The 25,697-nt window shown below is 44.3% G+C and overlaps 1 protein-coding gene across 1 annotated transcript in view; it reads right to left on the bottom strand.

Annotated features, from left to right (window-relative positions):
• Positions 1 to 414: 414 nt before the first annotated feature.
• Positions 415 to 25,697, bottom strand: part of YEATS2 (YEATS domain containing 2) — a 48,746-nt gene continuing 23,463 nt past the window's right edge. The window contains exons 14-31 of the mRNA XM_066556496.1: positions 24,229 to 24,336; positions 22,582 to 22,752; positions 21,155 to 21,413; positions 20,245 to 20,406; positions 19,206 to 19,333; positions 18,699 to 18,854; positions 17,845 to 18,018; positions 16,871 to 17,069; positions 14,167 to 14,298; positions 13,816 to 13,914; positions 12,727 to 12,838; positions 11,488 to 11,561; positions 10,359 to 10,438; positions 9,267 to 9,468; positions 7,663 to 7,889; positions 6,460 to 6,534; positions 5,034 to 5,107; positions 415 to 4,007 (exon numbers count right to left, since the gene is read on the bottom strand). Coding sequence (XP_066412593.1) covers positions 3,899 to 4,007; positions 5,034 to 5,107; positions 6,460 to 6,534; positions 7,663 to 7,889; positions 9,267 to 9,468; positions 10,359 to 10,438; positions 11,488 to 11,561; positions 12,727 to 12,838; positions 13,816 to 13,914; positions 14,167 to 14,298; positions 16,871 to 17,069; positions 17,845 to 18,018; positions 18,699 to 18,854; positions 19,206 to 19,333; positions 20,245 to 20,406; positions 21,155 to 21,413; positions 22,582 to 22,752; positions 24,229 to 24,336 — 2,541 coding nt within the window. The 3' untranslated portion in view covers positions 415 to 3,898. The remainder of the gene's footprint in view (positions 4,008 to 5,033; positions 5,108 to 6,459; positions 6,535 to 7,662; positions 7,890 to 9,266; positions 9,469 to 10,358; positions 10,439 to 11,487; positions 11,562 to 12,726; positions 12,839 to 13,815; positions 13,915 to 14,166; positions 14,299 to 16,870; positions 17,070 to 17,844; positions 18,019 to 18,698; positions 18,855 to 19,205; positions 19,334 to 20,244; positions 20,407 to 21,154; positions 21,414 to 22,581; positions 22,753 to 24,228; positions 24,337 to 25,697) is intronic.

Below are 25,697 nucleotides of genomic sequence, written 5' to 3'. Positions count from 1 at the left end.
TCCAAACTTAGTGATTCTGTGGTACATTATCCTGACCCATGTAAGACATGTTACGTTCTCCTGAGTTCTGAAGTGGAGTGAGAGCAGCTGGGTGGGCATCTGGCAGCTGGACCAACCTCAACCCACCTTACTTTTCAAAAGTCTTCCACACAAACCAATGATTTGCTATTTAAACAGGCTCATCTGGAAGATGAAAACTGGGAGGAGCTCAGTTCCTGGCTTCCCCTCCCCCAGCTTCCAAAACCAGTTGCTTTTTAAAATAACTAGAAAAGGGGAAAATTACCTTTTCCTTCAGATCAATTCCTCTGGATAAGAATCCAGAACTAACAACAACATTCTGAATACACAGAGTACAAAAATATGTGTGGATCTGGAGAAACTTTTGAGTGACAGGTGACAGTCAAGGCAATCCTAGCACAGCTAATAAAAGAATTTATTGTAAACATACGTATATTACACAATTATACAGTATAATACAGATAACATGAAGGATTTAAACACTCAGCATTACAAATAGGGGCAATATTCGTAAAGAGATCTTTAACTCTTCAGAAAGCCAGAGAAATATACTGTAACATTTCAACACACCGCACCTGTAGCATTCCACAAATACCTGAAGGGATGTGTGAAATTCCACAACCTCTATCTTATCTCCAAGCAATTCCCACAGGAACTTCTCACCAACGAATTTTTCTCCCACCACTATTCAAAATGCAAAGAACTTGTTGCAAACATTTCCTACATCTGAAGAACTAAACAAATGTGTCATTTTCTATCTGCTTTTAACAGTTTATTTTTCTTCAGCAAACTTTATATACTAATAATATAGCATCTCCTAGGAGAATAACCTGTGGTTGCTCAGAAATGTAGCAATAGATCTCCACTACAAGAACCCCATTAAGAACAAGAGGTTCTGTACCTGCCTGCCTGCTTGAGGGCCAGGTTCAGGACTTTTTCTGAAACTCCATTCCTCACAGAAAAGCAGGACACAGGCAAAGAAGCCACAATTTGCAAACAGATGCCCAAAGATGAGCTCCTGCATCCTCAAAAGCTGCTCTGGGTGTTATCAGAATCCCAGAACCAAAGCCTGCAAGAGGCAGGGGCTGGAAATGCATGTGTACAGAATCACAGAACAGGCTGAGTTGGAAGGGACCCCAAGGATCACTGAGTCCAACTCCTGGCCCTGCACAGGTCACCCCAGGTGTCTGAGAGCATTGTCCAAATGCTGCTTGAACTCAGACAGGTTTGGTGCTGTGCCCACTGCCCTGGGGAGCCTGTTCCAGTACCCAACCACCCTCTGGGTGAAGAATCTTTTCCTGATATTCAACCTAAACCTCCTGTAACTCAGCTTCATGCCATTCCCTTGGGTCCTGTCCCTGGTGACGAGTGAGTAGACTGGTACCTGCCCCTCGGGAGGATGCTGAAAACCACAGTGAGGTCTCTGCTCAGTCTCCTCCGGGCTGAACAGACCAAGTGACCTCAGCCACTCCTCCCATAGCTTCCCCCCAGGCCCTTCCCCATCCTTGTGGCCCTCCTTTGGATGCTCTCCAATAGCTTAATGTCTTTTTTATATTGTGGCACCCAAAACTGCACACAGTACTCGAGGTCATTGCAGATCACAGCACGACTGAGTTTGCCCACAAGGCTGTTGCCACAGAACCTGCAGGCTGTCGTGATAGTGACAGGGATCTTGAAAATGCCCTTCTCTTTCATGAAGTGTACAGGGTTGCCTGAAAGCAGTACAGACCCCAGGTTCACTACAGCCTACAAAGCAGGGAGCCTGCAGCTCCCCAGCTACCTGGATTCCTCCCAACTCAACACTGAGCTGGAACATAATCACTGCTGCTCAACTCCATCACACTGACCTCAGCTGATAAAATAATGTCAGGGCTAAGCTGTGCCCTTTCCTTTCACAGGCAATCCTGCACTCAGCTCACCCGAGCAAGCCAGGATTAGCTTCTGAATCCAGAGCATCTGTAATGTCCTTCCAAGGGGGCATTTAAGTCCTTCTCTAAATGCTGTTTGGATTTCATCCATTGGTCCCATTTCCTAGAGTCAGGGGTCAGGTTCTGCCACTCTTTTATTCAACAGAATTGCAGCTCCCTGTTAGCTGTGATGAACTGAGAGGGGCTTTCCTGCACTCCGGTTTCATTCAAGATGGAGAAGACAGGTGGCATCCCATCTGAGGTACACAGTGCTTCCTTCAGTTTAACCACTGCATCAAACTTACACTACTTTCCTTCCAAGCTGAACTGAAGCATTTTTCAGCATGCAGTTCCTGCACACTACTGTAGTTACCATTGCCTGTGTTCTAGCCCCAAAAAAGCACCAAAAGATAACATTCTGCTCCTACCCCAGGCCAAGAAAGATAACTGTAGTTTAATGTTTATAAAAGGCTTTGTATTGTCAAAGCACGGCACCAACAAGAGCGAGGCCTCAGTACACCCCTGTGAGGTAGGTATCCTGCTCCCCATGCTCAGAGATGGGGAAACTGAGGCACAGAGTGATTAAATCAAAGGCCATGCAGCAGATCAGAGACCCAGCTGAGATCAGAGCACTGGAGGTTCTGGCTGTTTGGCCCATGCTCCACCCATGACAGCACTGCCAGAAAAAACAAGCATGCTGAAAGCACTACAGTCCCACAGGAGTCCCACCAACTTCACAATGGCTTGTTCACACTACCAGCAAGCACCCACGGGGCAGGACAAAGGGGTGGTGGATGTGGGGTGGTCAGGATGTTGCCAACGAAGCTTTCTTCAGCAAGGTGTTGATAGCCAGGCTGCAGACATGTCTCCCTCACCACTGGTGTTCCTGAGACAGGTAAGTGCTGGGGTTAGTAGCAGAACTTCTTCCTGCAGTCAAGCCATCAGAGGATCTCCCCACAGGCAGCAAATCTCTGACTTTTCAATCCCACCAGGCCTCTCCATGTCAAACAGAACATAGGCCAAAGCAGTGCTGCTCCCACAGCACTTCACAGTTCAGGCTGATACTTGGTGAATGCTGCTACAACATTAAGACTTGTACAGCACCGCTGGTCATCTGCCCTCCAGCACTCTTCAAACCTTCTGGCAGCCTGGGGAGGCACTTGCTGGGCAAGTGAAGCGTTTCAGGCAGCCCAAACTCTGAATGTGGTCTCTGTTCCTCTCCTTTCCCATGCAGGACAAGTGGTCAGTCAAATCTTTCCACGCCTGATCGTGGTTTGTTCATCTTGCTTGAGGATCTGCCAGTGCACCCTTCCCAAGGTGACTAAGAAAAGTGGCACCTGACAGCTCCTCTAGAGAGGCAAGGAATCTGGTTAGGTGACACTTAGCTGAGTAAGCTGCTGACAAACCTACCCAGCTGTGTTCTCAGTCACATCCATCACGCTCAGGGCTCAGGCAAGAAGGGCCAAATGTGCTGCTGCCATCAGCCTTCTGCTCCCCCAAATCCACACCTAATCCACCCATCTACTCCAATGGCCCACCTCACACAGCTGCCTTGGACTTCTCCCATAGTCAGAGTGCCAAAGCAAGTGCCCTGCTCGCTGCATGGGGAAACCAACTTGTATGTAGACTGCATTAAAAAACATCATTTCTCATCTTAAAAACCAGTTCAGTCTCACCAGCAGAGCTGTCTCAGAGGGACCAGGCCTGTGGAGTCTCTCACAGCTAGCAACTTGATGCAAACTGACAATGTTTGTTCAGCCACTGAACATACACTTACCAAGTAAACACTGACATTTAACAACTTGATTTGGAACAGAGCATCATTTTGTTGCATTAAGGTGCATCTTTAATTGGAGGTAACAATCTAGTAGCCCAATGTTATAAATGTAATAGTGTCCTACAGAAATACTGGATTTGTCAGCCCAACTTCAGTCATAAATCCACCTTTCCTGTAGCACCTTCTCTGCTCTATTTCATTGCTCCTCATTTAGTATCTTCATATGTTTGTTTGTGAGGAAGTCAAGAAAGGGAATATTACAGATGGCTTTGTGAATATTCATCACTGTGATCTCTCTTGGAGTCCTGCAGGGAATGCATCAGAGATGCTATTATAATACACAAAAAAACACATGTCCATAAAGCAGCAAGTCAAAATTAACAACCAAAGCAAAAAAAGGATATAAGAGCAGGTGTTAGAGCAATGCAGGGAAAGCATTAAAATATCACAGCACAAAAAAAAGCCACTCAAATGACTGGGGGGAAACCTCTTGGGCACTGGGACAGGAAAATTAAGCACTAAAGCATGAATTCTTGAACTTGTATAGCCTAATTTTTGTGTATGTACTTCTACATATAGCATGTATACATACTTTTTAATATATTAGGTAAATATTTATGTACTGCATACATGTGAATATTTAAACTGAGCATTTTCTCATAGTGTTTGGGTTTTTTTAAGTCAATTTAAGCTATCCCAAATAATGCTGCTGAACAGAAATCAAAATGTGGCCTAATCAATAGATTCTAAAAAAATTTCTTTACTGTTGAGGGTGGTGAGGCACTGGACAGGTTGCCCAGAGCAGCTGTGGCTGCCCCATCCCTGCAAGTGTCCAGGGCCAGGTTGGATGGGGCTTGGAGCAACCTGAGATAGTGGAAGGTGTCCCTGCACATGGCAGGGGGTGGAACACAACGATCTTTAAGGTCCCTTCCAATCCAAGTAATTTTATGAGGCAGAAAAGTGTGCATCAGTAAAACAGAGATTATTTAGGTTAAGTTCTGGCAGGCCATGGCTAAGCTGTCTACACAGCAGCCTGAGATGGACAAGAGTGAGCAGGTCCTTGCAGTGTGGCTGTGCAGAAACAGCTCATGTGCCTCTGAGGCATGGCAACAGCAGAGAACCCTGCCTCGGTTTTTAATGTTTATGTTCCCATCCTTTCCCACTAGGGAGCCACGAAATGACAAACCCCTCTTAAGGCTCGGTTCCTCTCAGAGCACAGTCCATAAATTGCCTCAGTCTTGTGTCTGAGCCACACAAAGCCTGACTAAGCTCCCGAAGCCATTCCAGCCTGAGTGCTGGTGTGAGCAGTGCCAAAGCAGCCCGTGCTGTACCTGTTGTGAGGGGCTGTCTGGTACGCCACAGCCAGCGCCTGCCGCAGGATATCGCTCATCAGCTGCTCAGTAGCCTGGGACAAGAGACAGCGTTAGAGGCACCATGACAAAAACAGCAAAGGAACTTGCTATTTGCTCAAGTATCAGTGTAGAAGCAGCTGAAATTTTGGCTGGCTTCAATCCTCAAATGGTCAGCACAGGGCAGTTCAAGACACCTGAGTGAGTTTTATTACTTAATACATGAGTTTATTTAACAGAAAGAGACCCAGAGGTGCACAGAGCTCAGGCTGCAACTGCCCAGCCTGCTGTCCCTCCAGACCTGCAGAGCTGTACGTGCCCAGGGTGGATCGAGCATTCCAGAGCCTGAGTTTCCAAGAGCACTCACTTCAGGACCCCTCCTCTCAAACACCAGAGATGGTTTTGTACGTGGCAGACTGCAGATATTCTCCTGGGAGCCAGTACCACTCCCTGTGGTCACCAGGCTTCTGTCAAAACACCCTCACAGGAGCCTCCCAGCCTGAGCAGCCATATGCCCAACACTTGGCTTAACCAAGGTGCAGTCAAAAGCTAATTAAGGCTCTTGGCTTTCTGTGCTGTATTCAAGACCAGAGGAAAGATTTCTGCAATGTTCAGTGAGGAAAGCTGGCATAACTCTACAATTATAATGGAGCAACCTGATGGCTACAATCTGTGTCTATAAATGGATGTACTGTGCAGTAACAGGGAGCACAGCACAGGCATGCACATGAGTGCATGTGCCACCTGGAATCAAATAGATTTTGTAAAACTCATCTTCTGATAAGCTGCAGTTTGTATAAACAACCCCAAAATCATCTTTGGCATGAAAAACACCAGAGTGCTACTAGAAATAATCTGTATTAGCTTTCAGTCCAAACCTAAGAACACAGAACCCTGCTGTTCAAATTTTAGTGCAAAACCATTTCTCTGTTTTTCCATAATGATGGAGAAATGGTTTCTCACACATGGCAGAACTGTTACTCTCCACAAGAATTCAGCAGTCTCCCAGCAGAGACAACCTGGGCAAAGTAACTGAGGAGTATTTAGGAAAATATAGCTAACCTTGTATAAAATAACCAAGTCTTACACAATCTGAAAGATCCCCCTCAGTTCTGAAGGGAAGGACAAAGCAAAGGGTACTTTCAAAATCACAGAATGAGTCAGTACCTTTGTTGTGGTGAGAATCTGCACATCACTATTCTGTGTCCAAGCCAACAGATCAGTTAGAAAGCTGAAAACCCCCACAAAAGTGTATAACCCTTTTTGGGCAGTTATGTATCTATCTATTCATGCAGAAAGACAGACTTTGATTTGATAAAGGAACATTAATAAAGATATTCCATCTTTCTTTCTAATTGCTGAATTAATACAATTACAGACAAGCTCTTCCTGTGAAGTAATTTCTTACCTTTAAAATCATATCTTCTATTACAGATGCATAAACATTCTTTTGTACCTCAGCAGGTTGAAAAGAAATCCCTATCTGTGAAATACAAGAGAGAAAAAAGAATGAGTATATCAAAAAACACAATGCACATTGTACTAGAATTAGATGAGATTAACAGAAAAAAACCCCCTATAACAAGGGGTAGTTAAAAGAGAAGTCAGTAGACATATAGAACTGTCAAGCAGTATAATCTCAGGCTTAATTTTAAAAAAAAATCTGGATAAAATTAATACAGCCTGTAGAAATGCCTCTAAAAGTGAGAAGAAACAAAAGCAGGTTTTAGTTTTTGTTTCAGAAAGTCTACAGAAAAACCCAGGCTGCACTGGGTATCTCTGGGTTGAGAATGGAAGCTCTGTTTTAAAGCTGTACATATCTTCAATCCATCTACTCATCATCTTTCTGCACCCAGCTATGGCCACTGAAACCACTTCAAACAGGACTCCTGGCACAGGAGTTCCATCCCAAAAGTCCTTCATCCCTCAGTTCCACTCTCATTGTGCCCATGCCTTTGCCACCTATGTAGCAAGAGACCAGGACCAAGGTTTTGTGCCTTGGTGTCAGCAGCTGAGGTGGGGACAGGAATCCTTTCTTTCTCCAACAACTGCCCCATGTAAATCCCTCCTGCTGCTCTGGTACAACAAAAAACACTCTTTCCTAAAGCCAGGTCAGTCTCCTCTCTCTCTCCTGCTGCCATGACCAAACCCCCCCCTCTCTCCTGCCCTAAACTGAACAGGAGGAAGAGATCTGAGCAGCAGAGAAGTTTGTGGAGTTTTCTTATAACCCCTTTCAGGAACTGCTATTACACAGCATTGCTCCAAGCAACAAGTCCACATCTTTTGCATGATGGGTCAGGAAGAATTCAGTGCTAATGCTCCTCATCCCTCATTTATCCTTGCTTTTAGCCTTTCAAGATGATTTTTCTGTACTAAGCCCTGCAAAACAGTTACTCTGAAAGTGAGCTCCCAGCTGGCATTCTTCCTTTCCCCTGGCAGAACTGGCAGCTGTGTGCCTTGAGTCAGAAGGTCCAATTTTTCCTGGGCATGTATAAAAAATTTCATTTAAAAGTCCTGAAGTCTATATAGATGAAAGAAATGCAACTAAATAAATGTAAGAGTACAACTAGCTTAACAACAGCTCTAATCAGCTTTATGATGCACTTATTACCTTCTCAGCAGTGTCCCTCACAAACTCTGATGCAGGCAAGGAAGCCATGTAGAACTTCATCTCTTCTTGTTTCTCCTCCTGTTCTTTCTTAATGTTTATTTTTAATGGCTCACTGAAGTTGAGAATATCTACTTCCTCTTCATGTTCTGGCTCTTGTTTCAGAAATTGCTGTAGCTCCTCCAGTTTTCGGCACAGCTCCTCACCACTGCTGTAAGATGAAGGGCACTCTGAAATAGAAGCAATCAATTAAACACATGATAGGTTATAGAAAGCTGTTTATAAACAGATGCACACTCAAAATATGGTAAGAAATTAAGGTAATTGCAAGTTATTTTTGTAGTGCCTACCAAATATAAAGATGAACAGAAACGCAAACAGTCATTGAGAGCCTTCTAATTATATCTTCATGACACTCATGGTTCTCTCCCACATCTGCTCCTACACCAATAAAGAATGCTGCATTTCATATAAAACCAGCTCATGTCAGTCTCTGAACATTCTCACAGAAGCCTTTTAAGCTTTTTGGCAACTGGCAAATCAGTCTGATGCTCTTCAACTTGCTTAGAGAAGTGGAGCCTTTGCATGTAGGCACCATGTAGTGCTAAATCATCTTTTACATTGTGATGAGCTTTATCATGCTTCTTAAGAAAAAAATCAGAAGACAGGTTCACAGTGGAATGGCAAAAGGGAACCTCTTCTCTGCATGACTGATACAAGCCAGTCAAACCTCCAGTGCAAAGCAATGCAGCAAACAGATTCTACTCTTCAAAGACAAACACAAATACAGTGATTTAGACATAAATATTATAAGGTGGATGTAGGCTTCCTTTCCACATTCAACAACTGCAATGCAGGGCCAGACTTTACAACATGTAATCGATTCCATACACTTCTGTGAAATACCTTAAATCCCTGTATGATCACAACAGAAAAACTTTCAGCTTTTGGAAAGGCATTATCTGAAGGTGAAACAAGAGAGCTCACTCTTCTTGTGAAGAATGGATGAAATTAAAGACGTGGTTTTAAAACATACTGAAATGAACTGATGGGATCCTAGAGCTATGCTAATGGAATAACACAGCAGCTGTAACACAAAGCCTGAAGCTTCACACCAGCCAATTCACCTCACTTTTGGAGGTAAATTAACCCCTACTGAGCTCCACACTGCCACTGCCAGGTTTGTTTTTTTTTTTGTTCTGTACCTGAACTCATTCACATTGTTTGCATGATAAGTCTTAACAGAGGCTAAGTGTACCTAAGGACAGAAATGTCATTACTCCCTGTGCCTACTTTGTGTATCCACTTATAAAGGATTACATTGTGGAACCAGGATCATCTTCCATGAGAGTCATCCACACTGAGCCTCCAAGGGCCCCAAAGCACAATAAAAACCAAGAGAAGCCCCAGAAAAACATCAGGACTGATAGGAACAAGGGACAGCCCCTCTTGTAGGCCTGCCCTTACCACCTCCAAGTTGTGTTACTCCAGAGTGAATTAAGTGAAAATAAGGAAAGTAGGAATATCCTTCTCCAGATGTGCTTTTGCACAGGCATTTAATGAGCAGTGTCTTTGGCAGCAGGAGCTCCCTGTGCCTCCTGACTCACCTGGCTCACTGTCTATCTGTGTCAGCACGTCCTCGATGGAGTCCTCGTCGCTGCGCAGGGCCTCGGGGTCAGGGGGAGTGTAGCCATGGCACCGACACCACTGCACCACGTGCTTGGTTTTCAGGGGGCTGATACTGTGAAACCTGGGGTGCTTCTCTACGATTTCCTGCAGGATCTTTCTCACTGTCATTGCTCGTTGCCACTGTGACCAATCAAAGAGAAAGCTCATCACACTGGCTAGAACATTCCAGAACCATAATCCAGGTTGCAAGAGAAACAGAAAAGGAACATGATTTTCTCAGGAGTCAGAGTGACTTCTGATAGGTCATTTAAACTTTACTTTATCATCCAAAGAAAATCCCAAGATAAGGGACACACATTTACAGAGGCCTAGTCACATTCATCCTGACTTGAAATGTTTCATCTCCCAGGTAAGACCAAAGACAGCACGGTGCAAGAATCCACTTGAGTGAAATACGTTCTTAAAACTTGATTAAACTCTTTGATCGTTTAAGCTGGCAACAGCAGAGGATCTAATTCAGTGTTAACATCTTCTCTGTAACACTCCACAGCAAAATGGCAAAGTTATGAAGAAATAGAGGGTAACCACAATACAAAAGGTCCAGGTTAACTGAAATATTTATCTTTGGTGAACTGACAATCTATTTCAGCACTAGTACTGCTTCTGTCAGACTCCTCAATTCTCATCCTACAGAAAGCAGACACAATCCCATAACAAGATAGATAAAGTATGTTGGGGAAAATTTCCTTGACTGTAACATGCCACAGAGGAGAGATGAGGATAAAGTACCAGTCAGACAAAATTTATAGCTTTAAAATGCTTCAAAAACCATCTTGCTACAAATAAACTGAAAAATGACCTTTAGCATCCTTTCTGCTTGAGAAAGCCTGTGAACAATAAACTGGATCACTGTCTGAACACAAGTCAGTGCACGCTGCAGTAAGGAATGCTGCCATTTAAAATAATAGATTTATTCAGAAAACAAATCAGAAAACAACAAGGAAAGTTCCACAATTCAGAAATCCTTCTTTCCTAGTAACTGCTTATGGAATATTGAAGGAGAGCATTACCTCAGCTGCCCTCCTCTTCCCAATGTTCCAGCTGTAATACTGTTCCACTGAACTGGCACAAAAAGAGCTTACATCCTCACCTACAAAAACACAAAATCAAAAACTCCATTAAATTTTCAGTAAGGGAAGAAAGATGCATTCTGGGTTTGATGTTATTTATCATAGAGGAGGAGAGAAATGCATTTCATGCTCACAGGATCAATGACTACAACCACCTCTTACAAATGCTGTGCTCTCTCCAAGAGACACTGACACTGGTTTTTGAATGCAAAACTGCCTCCCTCCTGGTCATATATACAGAACCTGGAGCTATGGGCGGTTTTAAGCTTCTTTTTCCCCAAAAAACTCTATTATGTAGACCTCCAAGTCTGCCTTACTACTCAAAGCCTTTTCCTTTGGAAAACTGGATTTTTTTTTTCCTAACAAATTACAACATGAAAATGAAACAACAGTGAGAAGGTTTCCTGACAAAAGCACAAGAGTTGTATGTGATGAAAGCTTTCCTGTGCCTCTCACTCCTTTGCTGCCTCTGCTTGAGAGGCTCTGCTCCACCCAGACTGCAGGACCACTCCTTCAAAGTGCATTAGTTACCAGGGAAAGCTGATACGTTTTCAGGTATGTACATGAGTGAGAGGAATGAAATAATAAAGTACCACATGAGATTAAAATGCTTCTCTGCAAATTATCCCCTCATGTTTAAAAAAGAAGGCAAAAACCCCAATAACAAACACATTCCGTGTCGAGCTATGTTACTGTATTTGTCAGCCTGATGAAACCCTAGTTTTAAATTTAAAAAAAGAAAAAAGAAAAAAAGCAAATCCATTAAGGGCAAACCAGGGAAAAGAAGACCTACTTGCAACTATTATGTGAAGAAATACAATCTATTTCTAATAAAAAAAAAAAACACAAAAAAAAAAACAGATGAAAGATTTTAACTGCTAACAACATATTTGACTTTACTGGAAGAACCTAATTCTAAGCATCTTCAGAATAACCCCTGAGGTAAACTCTCTAGGAGAAGGGCTTCATTTCATTCTACTCTTTAATAACTTCTGTGGCTACAGAGTATGCAAGGCATTCTGTTGATGCACTGACAATACAGAGCAAAGCCTTTTCATTTACTGCTTACTTTTTTCAGCAATTAATGGAACCTTCTTCACTATTGCTGTCAAAAGCTGCTGGACATTCTCCAAATATTCTATGCTGCAAGGGATAAAAAGAATCACAGTGAAGATTGCTGTTGGAAGCAAAAGGTTTCAAAATCACTGCATGGTTTAAAGTCTTTAGCCCCAGGGCATCAAAAATAGCAATGTGAGGATAAACTGTTACACCCCAAACCAGAGAAGGTATTTCAAACAGCCCTTCCTCTTGCTGAAGCGTCCACATCTGCAGCTGCATTTGTCAGGCTGAAGAAACTGAAGCCAGGCTTGGAGAAAAGCCCTGCATTATCTCACAAGCTACAATGTTACCTTGAGGGGTAACAGTGCAGGCTGTCCCCATAGGAAACATGGGAAACTTTGTATTTATGGGACTGGACCTAACCAGCCAGAGCCTATTAAACTGGCAGGAACTGTATTTTCCAACAGTTATCTTACAACAGATAATTTTCAGTGTGTAGTGACTGAAGGTTCATTCCTGTCTCTTACATACACTCTCCACCAGGGTAGTGTCTGCAGGAATACACTGAGATAACAAAACTTTACAAAACACAGAGACAGGGCAGTTGGAGGAATCGAGAGGAGAAGAGACATCCTACACATTGCAAGGAATATGCAGAGAAAATTCTGCAGTCTGAGTACCAGTGAAAAAACACTAACAAGTACTTACAGAAGCATCACAAACAAGGCACTGGATTTCACAGCATCCACTGATCGAACATTCATTATTATTTAATTCTAATTGTGGAGCAAAGCAGCCTTCACACACAAGTATAAGAACTTAAGACTTGAGGGTCCAGAAGGTGGACAGCTCTGCTTGTTTCAGATGCCCCTGTTCAGAGCTGCATTTCACTGGGCAGTGTGACCTGACTAAGGACACACAATGGCAATGGGACTTATACAAGCAGAGGATGATAAAGGGATTTTAGCAGCTTGTGATTTTAACAAAGCCCAAAACAACTGCAAATCTTCAAATAATTTTTTTCCCTTTCATGAACCATGCACACAAATCCATTCACAAACAAAACATTGCAACACTGTCTGAAACAAATGCCACCCAACAGGATTAAGTACAGATACAGCAGTGTATGGGACAGATTTTATAATGTATTTCTAGGTCAAAGTAGCACTACTGCACACATCCCTAGAACCATCTCCATTCCCCCAGCACTTCAAAGATCAGAAATCCTTATAGAGAAATGAACAATTACTTGATAACATAATTCCCAAGTTCAGAGCTCTCTTCTGTTTTAACTGCTGCTTGGCCTTCTTGGGTACCCACAGAACTGCAGTTTTGTCCTGTTGAATCAGGCTCCATCTTAACTTCAAAGAAACAGAACACATTTTAAGACAAAAAGTACAGCCAGCTTGATAAAAGTACCAGACAGCCTTGTGAGACTAAAGGTCTTACATAACATCCCTTCATTGATTGTTTGCATTCTCATTGCTAAGCATGAACAAATCTGACTTTCAATTTTGCTGAAAGAGACCTACCAGAACATGTTCCCCCCAAAAACCTCCACACGCTCACATCTCATCCTTGGCAGAAAACCTGCATAATCAATTGCTGCTCTTTTGCATACGACTGCCTGATCTAAAGTGAACTGCCTGGCCAACCTGCAAACAAAGAGCTGGATAGAAAGCTACCAAGTTTTAACAAGAAGTGACATTTCAAAGTGACAGCTTTTTTGAAGACACCACTGATTCTGACATGTGAACTTTCTCGTGTCTGGGACAAACTCTGGTGAGACAGAAGCAGTGAGAGATGTGCCAAACCCAAATAACCAGGCAGTCTGGTCAGGCAGCTGGGACAGAGAGAGACATGACAGTTGTGCCAGGACTGGACTTCAAGTGTGTCAACTCTGCCCCATGCTTTATTCTGGGAAGGGTTGTGTGATTCTCCTTCCCCACTGTGAGCACAGGGACACGTGCTGTCTGCATCTAGTGCTGCTGGAAAGCAACCTCAGTGCACCTGGCTGACAGCAGCAGGACCTGGGGCTGAATGTGTGCTGCTCCATGCAGCTCTGCCAATATGGACTGAAACAATGACTGTTTAAGATACTCCTTAGAGTTTTCTAGAGCATTCTCATTTTTCTCCATACTCGTCTCCACGGTGGGATTTGTTGAGGGGGAAGTCACTGTTAAATTCCTAGTCCCTAGTGTCATTTTAATTTGATTCAGACTCCATTAATAATGGAAATAAAGGAACCCACAGTCATGGAGTCTAATAGTCAGGCCACTTGCATAAAGCAGCTCCAGCTTTTTTTTACTACTTGTCTTACTAAGAAATCCCTTTTTACCTTTGGCAATGGATGCTGTGGAGGGACTTGGGACAACTGTACTTGCTGCTGTGACTGCTGAAACTGCTGAAACTTTGCTGGCAGAAAGTGACTGTAGCACTGGAGATGAACAGGAAAAAAAAAGGGAGGGAGGCAACAAAGAAGAAAAAAATCAAAATTCATACACTTCGACAAATTAACATTTTCAGAAGCAACACACTCCTTTTGCAGCACAAAGTTTAGGGGTGAATTCCTTGCTACAATTTCTTCTATCTCTACTTCCATGGACCATGTATGCCAACAGTGACCAAGTGCTACCCTATGTCAAAGGAGATTTCCAAACACCATCTGTCATCCTCCTCTGCCCTTTACCTTTGTTCATAGGCATGAGTATTGTCTGAACACCTCCAGAAGCTGTGTTTACACCGAGCTGTTTAAGCTGGCTGGGAACTGTCAGAACAGCCTGCTGTGGACTAGACTGATTTGAGTGGATTTTTAGCAACCCTGCAAGAAGAACGGAAGACAAAATGTTAAATAAAACACACCAGTTAGTTTATCTTCAGCTACTTCTGTCCCTTTCTGCTTGAAGCAGGATGGCATGTAACCTAGCAGTGCCACCCTCTTAACAAGCCACAGTTGGCTGAGCTGTCAGGACGAGTTTGCACTGCCACAACGATGGCTCAGACGCCGTCGTGCTGCACCGCAGTGTGCACACTCTTACATGCTGCACAGCACTCTGAGAGCTGGAAAGCAAATCTCCTCATTACCTAAGGAATCTTCAGCAAAAGTTGATGTGAGAAACCTTTCAAGTGAAGCAGGCTCAGCAGAGTAAAACACTCTTGTCAGGAGCGGACCTTGTGCTGAAGGCTGTGCTAAGGCAGTGAACTCCAGCTCTGTTGTACTCACACAGCTGCTCCCAGGGAGGTGACCCAGTGCCACTCACACCTCTGCAGTCCAGCTCAGCAGCATCCACTGCACTCAGGAGGGCACAATCCACCCTGCTCCAACTGTGGGACAAGCCCAAGGCTGCTGTGCAAAGGTATGACAAAGGACACTCCTGGACTGAGTGTTGGGATTCTCTGTGCAACATGCACTGAACACACCCATAAGGATGGCTAATCAGGCTGGGAAGGACATTAAACTGGAGACTGAACTAAATCCCTGATTTCAGTCAAGGCCAAAAGAAAAAGCAGAACATTCTGACATTAACAGCATTATCAATGGCAGCACTCAGTAACTTCAGGAGAAATCAGCACGACTCCAAGCTGGGCCACAGTCCCACAGCTGAGGAGGGCTCATCACCTGTCTGCCAGCTCTGTCCTCCACAAGATGTCATCTCCTTGTGATAATACCCCAAGGCACCACAGCCAGCACTCTAACACTGCGGTTTGGGCCTATGTTCATCCTTTCTACTGGTAAACTGGCTATTTTCCATGTAATTGTATTCAATCTGTAGCTAAAGTTTTCTTCAGATTGTGGAAATTTAACAGGCTTCTATTTTAAAACATTGATAACAATCAACTTCTTAATTTCACCATGACAATTTTAAAACTATGATTTGTTTTGACATTATTAGTAGTAGTTGTAGTAGTGAAACACAGCTGCTTCCAAGTACTAAACATGCAAGTTCTGGTGAAGATATCTTGGATTTTTCTTGGTTTTGAAGGATGCCCAGCACTGGTCAGGTAGGCTTTCACCTCCAGGCAAGAAGGCTCACCTAGTGCTACCCATTCCTTTGTGTGGGACACACTGATGTGGCAGGGTAGGACAGCAAGGCTGTTAAAAAGGGATCTTTTCAACAAACACTATCAGCCTGCTGGGTGGGAGACACTGCTTGATACAAATCAAGGGCAAGTTTGAAATACTTTTCAAAAAGTTGCCTTTAAAAACACAATCGTTCAGAATTTTAACAGTTCTGAGTTTCTCTTTGTTATTACATTGAAATAAGTGTTTTATATCCACTGTTCCTTCTGAGATTATCAAAGAAAGAGTTTTACACAATGAAGTCAATGCCTTGGGTTATAAAAAACCCCAAAACAAAATCTAGACAGCATTCTCACATGTAAATGGGAGTTTTAATCTGGAAGTTATTTAGTTTGGCTTATTTCCTCCAAAAAACCCACCTGGCTGCTTTCCTTGCAAAGAGAAAAACACTGAATTGCTTCCTGCAGGACTCTGTCAGTCTTGGCAATCTATGCTGTTTATTTTCAAGCTCTGGGTAAAATATACCCATGAGAAAAGAAAAGTTTGAGTAGAGAGGACACAAGAAGAACTGCTTCAAAAAGACACTGTCAGATGAGCTCAGTGTCACTTATTTTCTCTTTTCTGTATTTTTACTCTGCCTTCACTTCATAAGAAACCACTTCAAGTGAACAGAACATGCCAGCAGGTAAATTAATCTAAACAAAAATTTCCAATTTTAACTCATTACTCCCAGACCTGCTGTATTTGCCCTCCCTGACATGCAAGATGATGGAAATACAATAAAATTAAATAAGGAGAACTCACCTCCACACAAGGGCATTCCATTTTTATTACCTCATTTTTATTAACTTGAATGATCCAGATCCAGCCTAGTTCACTGTACTTAATGAATTTGACTTCAAAGGCTCCAGTTCCCTCTAATCAACATCTTTCTCCTTTTCAATCCCAACAGAGCAGATGCAAAGCCTCACAGACAAATTCTGCTCATTCTCTGCATACAGTGGAGTTTCACTTTCACAAACTAATCAAGTCTGCAGTACTGCTGGTATCATGACAGTGACACATTCTGCTCCTGACGGGCAAAATGCATCTTCTAAAAACCTGGCATGAAAACTAAAATCCCTCTCCACTACCAAAGGGCAACCTCTGCTGTTATTTGTATCAGATACAGACAATGCCAAAAGGATGCTGAATTATTAGAAATTTCCTTGGCTAAGCCAAAAGTTATGCTAGTAAGGTGTTTTAGAAAGCATGAGTTTCACACACTCACAGATACAGGTGACTAAATTCTTCCATTTACAGTGAAGACATGTACAGAACTCACACCTGGATTCTAACTTTCTCTGGGAAAGGTGTGAAGGGAGTTTAATACCTGATACTGTAGCTTTTCCTGTCACAGGTGTTGCTGTAGTCATCAAGGAAGCAACACTTACAACACTGGAGGTCGCAGTCTTATTCACTGCTGATGAAGTTGGCTGGCTCTGGCTTACACAGATTTGGTGCTGCTGTCCAGGTGCCTTTGCTGCAGGAGCTCCAGCAGATGATGAACTGGAAGCTGCATTATCTGTTTGCTGCAGAGGCAAATAAGAAGCAGAGAGAAGCAAATAAAAGGCAATAAGAGGCAGAGAGGGATAACAAATCCCTTTTCATGTCACAGGTGATTCAAAAATAAGCAGAACAAGGTAATATAATAAAAGTAGCAAACCCAAATTTTTATCTATCAATTGTTAGGAAGCAAGAGATTCTAGACCTCATAGCCAAAAGCCCACAGACAATGATGGCACATAGAGAATGGAGGCTGTTGGCAGCATGGCATCAACTCTCCACAGGCACCTGGGAGGCACAGATTAGGGCTTATAGTAAGAAACAGGCTCAGAGTGAACTCCAACTCTTCACTGCGCTGCCTCCTCCCCTCTCCACGCAGCTCCACTCCACATGGCCAGCCTGCATCAACTGGTCCATGGCTGCACCCACTCACAAGGGCATTCACTTCAGGAATGCAAATGTTCTGTGTCCTGCCTCCCTCTGTGCCAGAGCAGCTCCCTGCCAGGCTGCAGTGCCACAGCTGCCCTGGGTGCAGGGCAGTGACAGCCCCTGCACACAGCCAGGGCCTGCAGGCACTGCCAGCCCCCAGCACTGCTGCAGCAGCTCAGGCACCCAGCCCTGGGCAGTTCCTGTGCCCCCAGCAGCACCCACAGGCTGCTCAGAGCTCCTGGTACAGGGAACAGTCCCAGCAGCAAGCTGAGAGCACCTCCAGGGGAGAAAAGCTGTGCAAATCCTTTCTGGGGCTGTCATGGCAGGAGTGCAAGCAGTGCATTACAGAACACTGGCAGTGCTGTTCCTCACCTGGGCCACCCCATTGGAGGGCAGGGCCACGGCAGGAGCAGCAGCTGTGGTGATGACACCTCCTGACACCCTCAGCACAGTGGTGCCAGGTTTGGAGAGCTGGGATGAGGCAGGCACTGATTTTATAGACCCATCTGATATTTTCACCAGTGATGTCTGTCCAGTGGATGTAGCCTTTGAGAAAGAATGCAGCAGAAGGAAAACAGAATATTAGTTACGGTTTAAAATTATTTTAAAAACCCAAATCAAATCAGAATAACAACAACAAAACAAACAAGAGAAATGCTTTTTATATTACCAGAAAATATTTTCAAAATACTTTTGCTAGAACAAAATTATCACCTCAGAAATCAACTTTCAAAGTGTTGACTTTGCAAATATCTGTCTACCAATCTTGAATTTTGGATAATCAATTCCAAGTAGTCTTAGGGCATCTGAATTTCATAGAGACTACTTGGTACTTTTTAACAGAAGGATCTCTGAGAGGTACCAAACCCAAAGATTTTTAAGAGCTTTAGCAGGTGACCCATTTCTAAAGTTCAAGTATTTAAGTACATTTTTGCACCTGACTCTATTCACTTTTCCAATTCCATTTCACTAAGAAACCCAGAGCCAACTGACAAAGCAGCAACCCCAAGCTTACAGAGATTGCAAGCTGACCCCCTCTGAGAAGAGAAAGCTGGAAATCTGTAGTCTGGTGAAAGTAAGCCTTTGTGTGCTGTCCTCATCGTGGTACAGCCAGCACCACAATTGTACAAAACCCCACATCAAACCAGCTATGAAAGGAAATGCTCTCAATAATGTGTGGCTTTGACAAAACTAGTAAAGAGAGAAACACATCAGCTGCACATTACCTGTGTAAACAGAGCTGTTTTCTGTCCAGTTATCACTTTTAGGGCTTGTCCTTGTGTGGAAGATGCTCCAACTCCCACACTGCCCTGAACAACTGATGCTGGAGTCAGCTGCTTCCCAGAGCCCTGAGGTGAAGGCTGCCCAACCAGAAAGGTGCCCTGCTCCAGAAAGAAATCAGGGAGGTCAGCACTTTGAAACACAGTTATGAGTCAACAGAAATTCAGGAGCGTCAGACAAAAGTAGGAGTAACAGATAAAAGCTAAGAGTAACAGAAAAAAGCTTGTGGCTATAATGTAGCCACAACAACATTTGATCTTCTGAAACCAGGCACTGCTAACTACAGGGGATAGCCCTGCACTGAGAGCTGGATGCAGCCTTCTTGCTGCAGAACACCTTGTGATGGAAGCAGAGCAGGAGAAAAGCCAAGTAAATTCCAGACACCAGAGTCCCAGGACATCCACCAAACACCCTGAAATGCCAGTGTGCTTCCACTGAGATGTGCCACTGACCTGGGGTGTCTGCTTCAGGATGTAGGATGTGTAGGTGAGGTGCTGTGACAAGTTACTGCTTGTGCTTTGGGTTCCACCTCCTCCTCCTCCTCCTCCTCCACTATTTGTAGAAGAACCAGACTGAAGACCTGTAACCAGAGGATAAGACTTGACCCTTTGGTAATCAGACAGTGCCAGCTGCTAAAGCATCCCTGTATATACAAGAATTTGAAAAGACTTTGCCAGACATTTGGCACCACGTGTTTTGCAGTCAAGCAATGTCAATACTGAGTAAAGAAAAGTTCAGCTGTGCTGCTGTGCTCTCTTACAGCTCAGCTAATGCCACAAACAAGAGGAGCTATTGGGGAGATAAGGAGGCCTGGTGGACAAGCAAAGCTCATTTCAGGCTGTTTGGAACTTTCTATAAAATGAAAATGCTGTCCAAAAAAAGAACAATCTTTTCATCACTTTTTTGCAGGTTCTGGATGTGCAGCAAAAGCTCTGGAAACACTGAATCTCATTGGTTTCTTAATTTTAATTTCACTGGCTGTCAATGCAATTTTGTTAACATAATAACAGATCATGGATACCAAGCAGTGGTAATTTGCAGTGACACTTTGATATTGCTCTGTCTTCAGAAGGAACAGCCTGAACAGTGACTTTTTGCAGTCTCTCATCAGGAAACAAGGGTAAAAAAAATACTTATGGCTCTGTCATAAGCATCACGAGTATCTGATCTTCCCTGGTGCCAATGACCTTATCAAAGCTGGACTGCCCCAGCTGCAGGTTCTACACTGGGAGCTCCATTCACAGGCCCATTAACCAAAAAACCATTTCTGCACTGAGAGCACAGCATGAAAAGCAGTTTCACTGAGAACAAAAGCCACTTGTGAGATCTCAGCCTTAAAAAGCACCACATATGGGTTGTTGTGAACAAAGAAACCCTATCCCATTACTGATTTCCACAGCACCAGGATGCTTTCTACCAAAAAAATGCCCAACACATTAATTATGCAGTGATTACGTTATTTAACTCATTAGATTTCCCTGCAAGACTAACTAGCATTATTTGTGGCTCTCAGTATGGCTCCCTGGGGTATCAGCAGCAGTTTTCCTTTCCCAGAAGGGTTCTTGCTGTTGGTGGTGAGGTACAGCTTGGTGCCTGGTGGTAAGTTTGCCAGGTTTGCCAGGTTGGTAGCTGGTAACTGCAGTGTAGCCATCACTAGAAAGAGAGAATAAAAATGAATAAACCAGCTGCTTGCAGAAAGTAGTATGCACTGAAATCTGCACAGGATGCAAGTACTCAGTGACATGCAACCAGCCCTCAGTAATCCCTGCTGAGCTGCTCTAACTGCAGATTAACTCCACCAGCAATGCACAGACACTTTTGTTAATAGGCCCGGAGAAAATCTCGCTGTGTGCATTCCCACTTGTGGCTGCAGGCCAAAGCAGCACAGCTGTGGGGTCTGCAGCCTGCCTGCAGCCCCAGGCACCACACAGCAGCTTTCCAACAGCCCAGAGCCCCAGCCTGGGCTCAGCTACAGCTGCTCTGAGCACATGCACACAGGGGGCTTCTGCCTATACTCCTGTACCTGTAAGCACTGGGGAAGATGTGGGCATGAAATAGGGACACTTTGGCTCTGGCTGGCTGGATTCATGGGGAAGGACCATAATGCCAGGCCAAAATGTGAGACCTGGCTCTATGAAAGTCTGCAAGGTCTCCTGCACATTCCCCAGCATATCCATCTGGTCTCCACTTCCAGAACACAGCATGTTTTAAGGCACTTGTGCTCTCTCTTCCCCCTTACAGATAATGAATGAACATTTTCTTTATTATTAATCTCAGCCTGAATTTTCCTACAGAGCTCTCTGCTCACTTCCAGGTGTTTCAATCACACACAGTTATTTGCAGCTGAATACATCATTATAGACCCATCACTAGGCATTAATAAGGTACAACATCACTCTACCTGAGCCTTGAGATGTACTTTTCAGAGTCCCCGTGGAAGAAACCTGCGCCTTGGTTATAGTCTGCACGGGCTGAGCCACAATTGTCCCTCCACCTCCACTGACGATGGCTTTGGCTACACCTTGAGTCACAACCTGCTTGGAGCCAACAGCCTTTGCCACCGAGGAGCTGGACTTTGCCACGAGGATCTGCCCACCACTGATGGCCACCGCTTGTTTCACCGTCGACTGCAGCGCGGAACCAACGGGAACACCAACAACCTGCAACACACAGGGATGGCATGGGACGGGGCCCTGCTGGCCACAGCATCCTGGGAACCTGGCTGGCACACCCCCCCATCATCTCCAGGCATTTCAGCATGTGCCTGGTCACGAACAGAAGCTCTTCACTCAGAACAAAATTAAATGGGCAAGAGGCCAATCCCGAGTTAAACGATAAACTGATAAACCCAGCCAGGACCTCAGCGCACCCACTAAAGATTAAATTCATTCAAATCACAGGGCAATTCCTTTATTTCTGATTTATAAGCAATGGCTTAATTCCAGCTGAAGATAAAGCTTGCCTTGGTGAATTAAAGAGATGTAGAAATTCCGTTTCAACACATCCATGGGAACAGATTCCCTGGGAAAACTACAGCCTCAAAGCAGAACCCACAAAGTGCTTCAATTTTATGTGTTAATGGTAACTGCAGTGGAACACGAGTTTTTGCATACCTGCTCAAACAGGCAAGAAAGGCAGCAAAAAGAACAAGGATATGTTGCAAATGCAAAAGAAGTATTTACTTATGCAAACGTGAAAGCTGTGTATGTTATCTCTAGTGCCTGGCACGTCATTTGACTCTGTCCACAATGGAAAGAGGCAAGAATGGAGACAATTTCTGACACATCTGTCATCTTGTCACTGCACTGTGCCTTCTCAGAAGCTGTGTCACTCCTGGCAAAGCAGGACTGCATTGGCACGACTCCTACAGTAAAATGCTTGAGTTGCCACTCAAATAGGACTGCTTTCACCTAATCCTACTCTGCTCAGCCTCCACCTCACTCCCTATTTGTGCTGTTCTCTTATGTTGCAGGCCTGCATTCGCAGGAAAGAATTCACCTTCTTTTATGGAAAGACCTGGATGAGTTTCAGCAAGAGCTGCTGATGGCAGCCCAAAAGCACCTGCACCCCACTGTTGCAACAGCTTGGACAGAAGTGGGTGAAGTCCCTGTACACAATAAAATGTAACAGTGCCTGCTCAGCCTGCTGCCCTCCCAGGCACTGCAGGGAAGCAGGACAGGAGCCACTCTGCACACAGAACCCAGCCACCCATGGCACTGCCACCTGGCAGCGAGGCACGAGCAACCCTGCTGCCCTGGAGAGGCACCAAGGGCTGCAGGAACACCACAGACAGCTGCCAGCACCCCAGAGACGCCCAGGTGCCCTTACCTTGGACTGCACGGTCCCCTCGCCGCTGCTCACCGCGGCTTTCTGCGGGGACAGGGCCAGCATGTGGCTGCCCTTGACGGTGACGTACTGCTGCAGCGAGGGCTGCGCCGCGCCCGCCGCCGGCACCGCCGCCTGCTGCGGCAGCTCCCCGGGCTCCTGCTTGATGATCACCTGCGCAGGGGCACACACAGTCACACGGACAGCAAACACCCTGCATGCCTCAGGACTTCAGCTTTTATATTTTCAGAGCCCGTACTGCATCAGTGCATCGCTCCAAACTCCACACAGAGTTCACAGTTTGGTCAGACAAAACAATCCCTCTGGGCCTGGGAACCAAGGACACGCCCCAGCCTCAGGACCCAAAAAGTACAAACAAAAGTGAATGGGGGGAGCAAACTGGAGATAAATGACTTCATTAGCTGAAGCTGTAATTGGAGAATTAACCCCTGATATGTAAATGGACCACACTTAAATTGTCTGAAAAACTGGTGCCCATTGTCCAGCTTGGGTGTAGCCCCTGAGAGGCTTCTGACTGCCCAAGGTGAAACTGTTTGAAGGCCTTCAATAAATCCCCACTTTATCCTCTGGATCTTGTGTAGCCTCTGCTCTAAGGAGCCACTCCAAAGCATCCCCTTCAACCACTGAAGACTGCTGTGGAGCAGCCTGTCTGCAGGGAAGGGCAGGCACACTCTGAACTCAGACGTGGTGCTCACCACCACAGGGACCCTAACTCAGCTCCAAGTGAGGGCTGCTCCCACACAGCAGTGGGGTGGTGGGACAAACTGACACAGTGACAAAGCAGTCCCCGTTTTAGAGGTGGTCATGGAAATTAGAGAGTCACAGCAACTGCTGGTAGTGTTACAAGTACCATTCATCCTGACAAGGGACTTTTTGTAAAAAAGTAAAAAACCTGAGTTCTTCAGGCCCTACATCTCCACACAGAGCCATGACACTTTAAAGTTTCAAATTCATGTTCTGAACCTGTTTTTTATTTCTCTCCTGGAATGTTACAACCAATAGCTATAGACACTGTAAATTATTACAGCTCACATACACACATTCTCTTGTGTGCATGTTTTATGTTTCCCTTACATCTAACCTCTAAAGGCAGTGGCATAAAAAAGCCTCTTTAGGGTTTTTTATCCCCTATCATATTATTGTAGGTACTGTAACTGGTAGGAAGCATTCTTTCACCTTTTACTTGGATCACCTAACATTGACAGAAACATTTTATATTCCATGTGGTAATATTTAAGGAAATACAGCCAGAAGCAGCAACATCTGAGATTCACAAATCACTGTTATAATTTTTTAAGAAGCTCCTAACAGATCTATTGCAGTTTACTTCTACTGCATCCCATTAAAAATAAGCTTTCAAAATATCAGCCTGAACACAACAGTTATTCAAAAAAGAACCCCAGAAAGGATAGAGGAGGTGATAAAAGGCAAGATCCCAGGGAGAGCAGAGCCACAGGGAAAGAAAAAACAAGACACATTTTTGAGAGATACTACAAAGCCCTGAGCAGCAAGATACATCTTCCAGTAAGAGTTTTACAAGCACTGAAGTTCCATGGTTTGTGGCACAAGTCAGCAGGAAATGGCACTGCTGGGCTGCCTGTCCCAGCACAAAGAAAGAAGGAAGGATACCTTTGTAAAAGCTCCCAGTCCTCCAGTGACTGACTTGGGGCTTTGCACCTTGGAATGGCTCCCAATGGGACAAAGGGGTGGCATGGTGGCAAAAAGAGAATCCTCCTGCTGCAAATGAAAAGACATGATGCAAAAATCAGTGATATGTTCAATAGGAGAAATAAAACAAGTGACTGCTAATAAAGGGCAGCATGGACCATCTGGGCAGGCCAAATTACCTGTGCAAATAGGACATTCCCAAAAATCAGTCAACACTTGAGTAAAAGGAGTCTAACTTTCTGAATATAACACACAAAGCAGATTTTAGTTGGCAAGTTACATCTCCAACAATAGTAACTGTTTCTTACCATGTCATACACAGACAAAAATATTGACTCATGTTCTCTGATCAATTTTTTATATAAAAGTATTTCACTTAAAATTCAAATAGGCTGAGGGGACATCTTATCAATGCATACAAACACCTGCTAGGAAGGTGGAATGAAGGTCAAGCCAGACAACACTCCATGCAAGGACAGAGTCAATGGGCACAAACTGAAATACAGGAAATGATAAGGAAAACTTTGTTGTTGTTGATGGTGACCAACAGAGTAACAGGTTGGTCAGAGAGGCTGGGGACTCTTCAGCCTTGAAGATACTCAAAACCCAACTGGACACACTCCCAAGGAACCTGCTCTATTTGACCCTGCTTTGAGTAGGAGTGGTTGATCTCCAGAGGTCTCTGCCAACCTCAATCATTTTGTGATTTTATACACAATCTCTGAGAGAGAAGACAGTGTAAGAAGAAACAAGTTATGGATGAGAAAATTCTTCTCTCAGAGGAGTTCATGCTCTCCTCTAACTGGAACGATGCAGAGGCACACAACCCTCACAGACAGAACTCACCATTTGGCAGAAACAACAAACATTAAGTAAAAAAACATTTTGTCATCTGCACCTGGTACTTCTGGGTCTGAGGTCAGCAGAGAGGCCAAGTGCATTTAAGGGAGTTTGTTACAGTGCAACTGCTCTCTTTTACAATCAGTGTGAACCCCAAAGCCATGGTTTCACAATCACTTGGCCCATCCTTGGATGGATCATGAGCAGAAATCAGGCCCTGCAACTCCTGGCATCCTCTGGTACTGACACATGTGGCTGCAAACATCAGTTTTCCACAGGTTGGCTGTCTGCTCTGGTCACCACACAGCTGCACAACTGCTGGCAAATGGGAGGTGTGAAGACAAGGCACAACCTGTCCTCTCCACTGCAGCTGCATTTGAGACTGGCTGCAGAAACACAGCCTGAAGTCATTAAAATAAATACAGAAAACTAGCACACAGTGAAGAGATGAGAAGGGCTGAGTTATGCACATAGTATAATATCCCACTGAACTATCAGCCACACTTTTCTCTTTAAAGAAGCCCTAAAATTACAGCTTTTCCACCAACCAGAAGACATAAATCAAATAACATTTCTGTTTACAGAAGTAT

This window comes from Molothrus aeneus, chromosome 10, assembly GCF_037042795.1.
Source record: "Molothrus aeneus isolate 106 chromosome 10, BPBGC_Maene_1.0, whole genome shotgun sequence".
Taxonomy (NCBI): domain Eukaryota; kingdom Metazoa; phylum Chordata; class Aves; order Passeriformes; family Icteridae; genus Molothrus; species Molothrus aeneus.
This window is presented reverse-complemented; position numbering and strand designations above follow the sequence as displayed.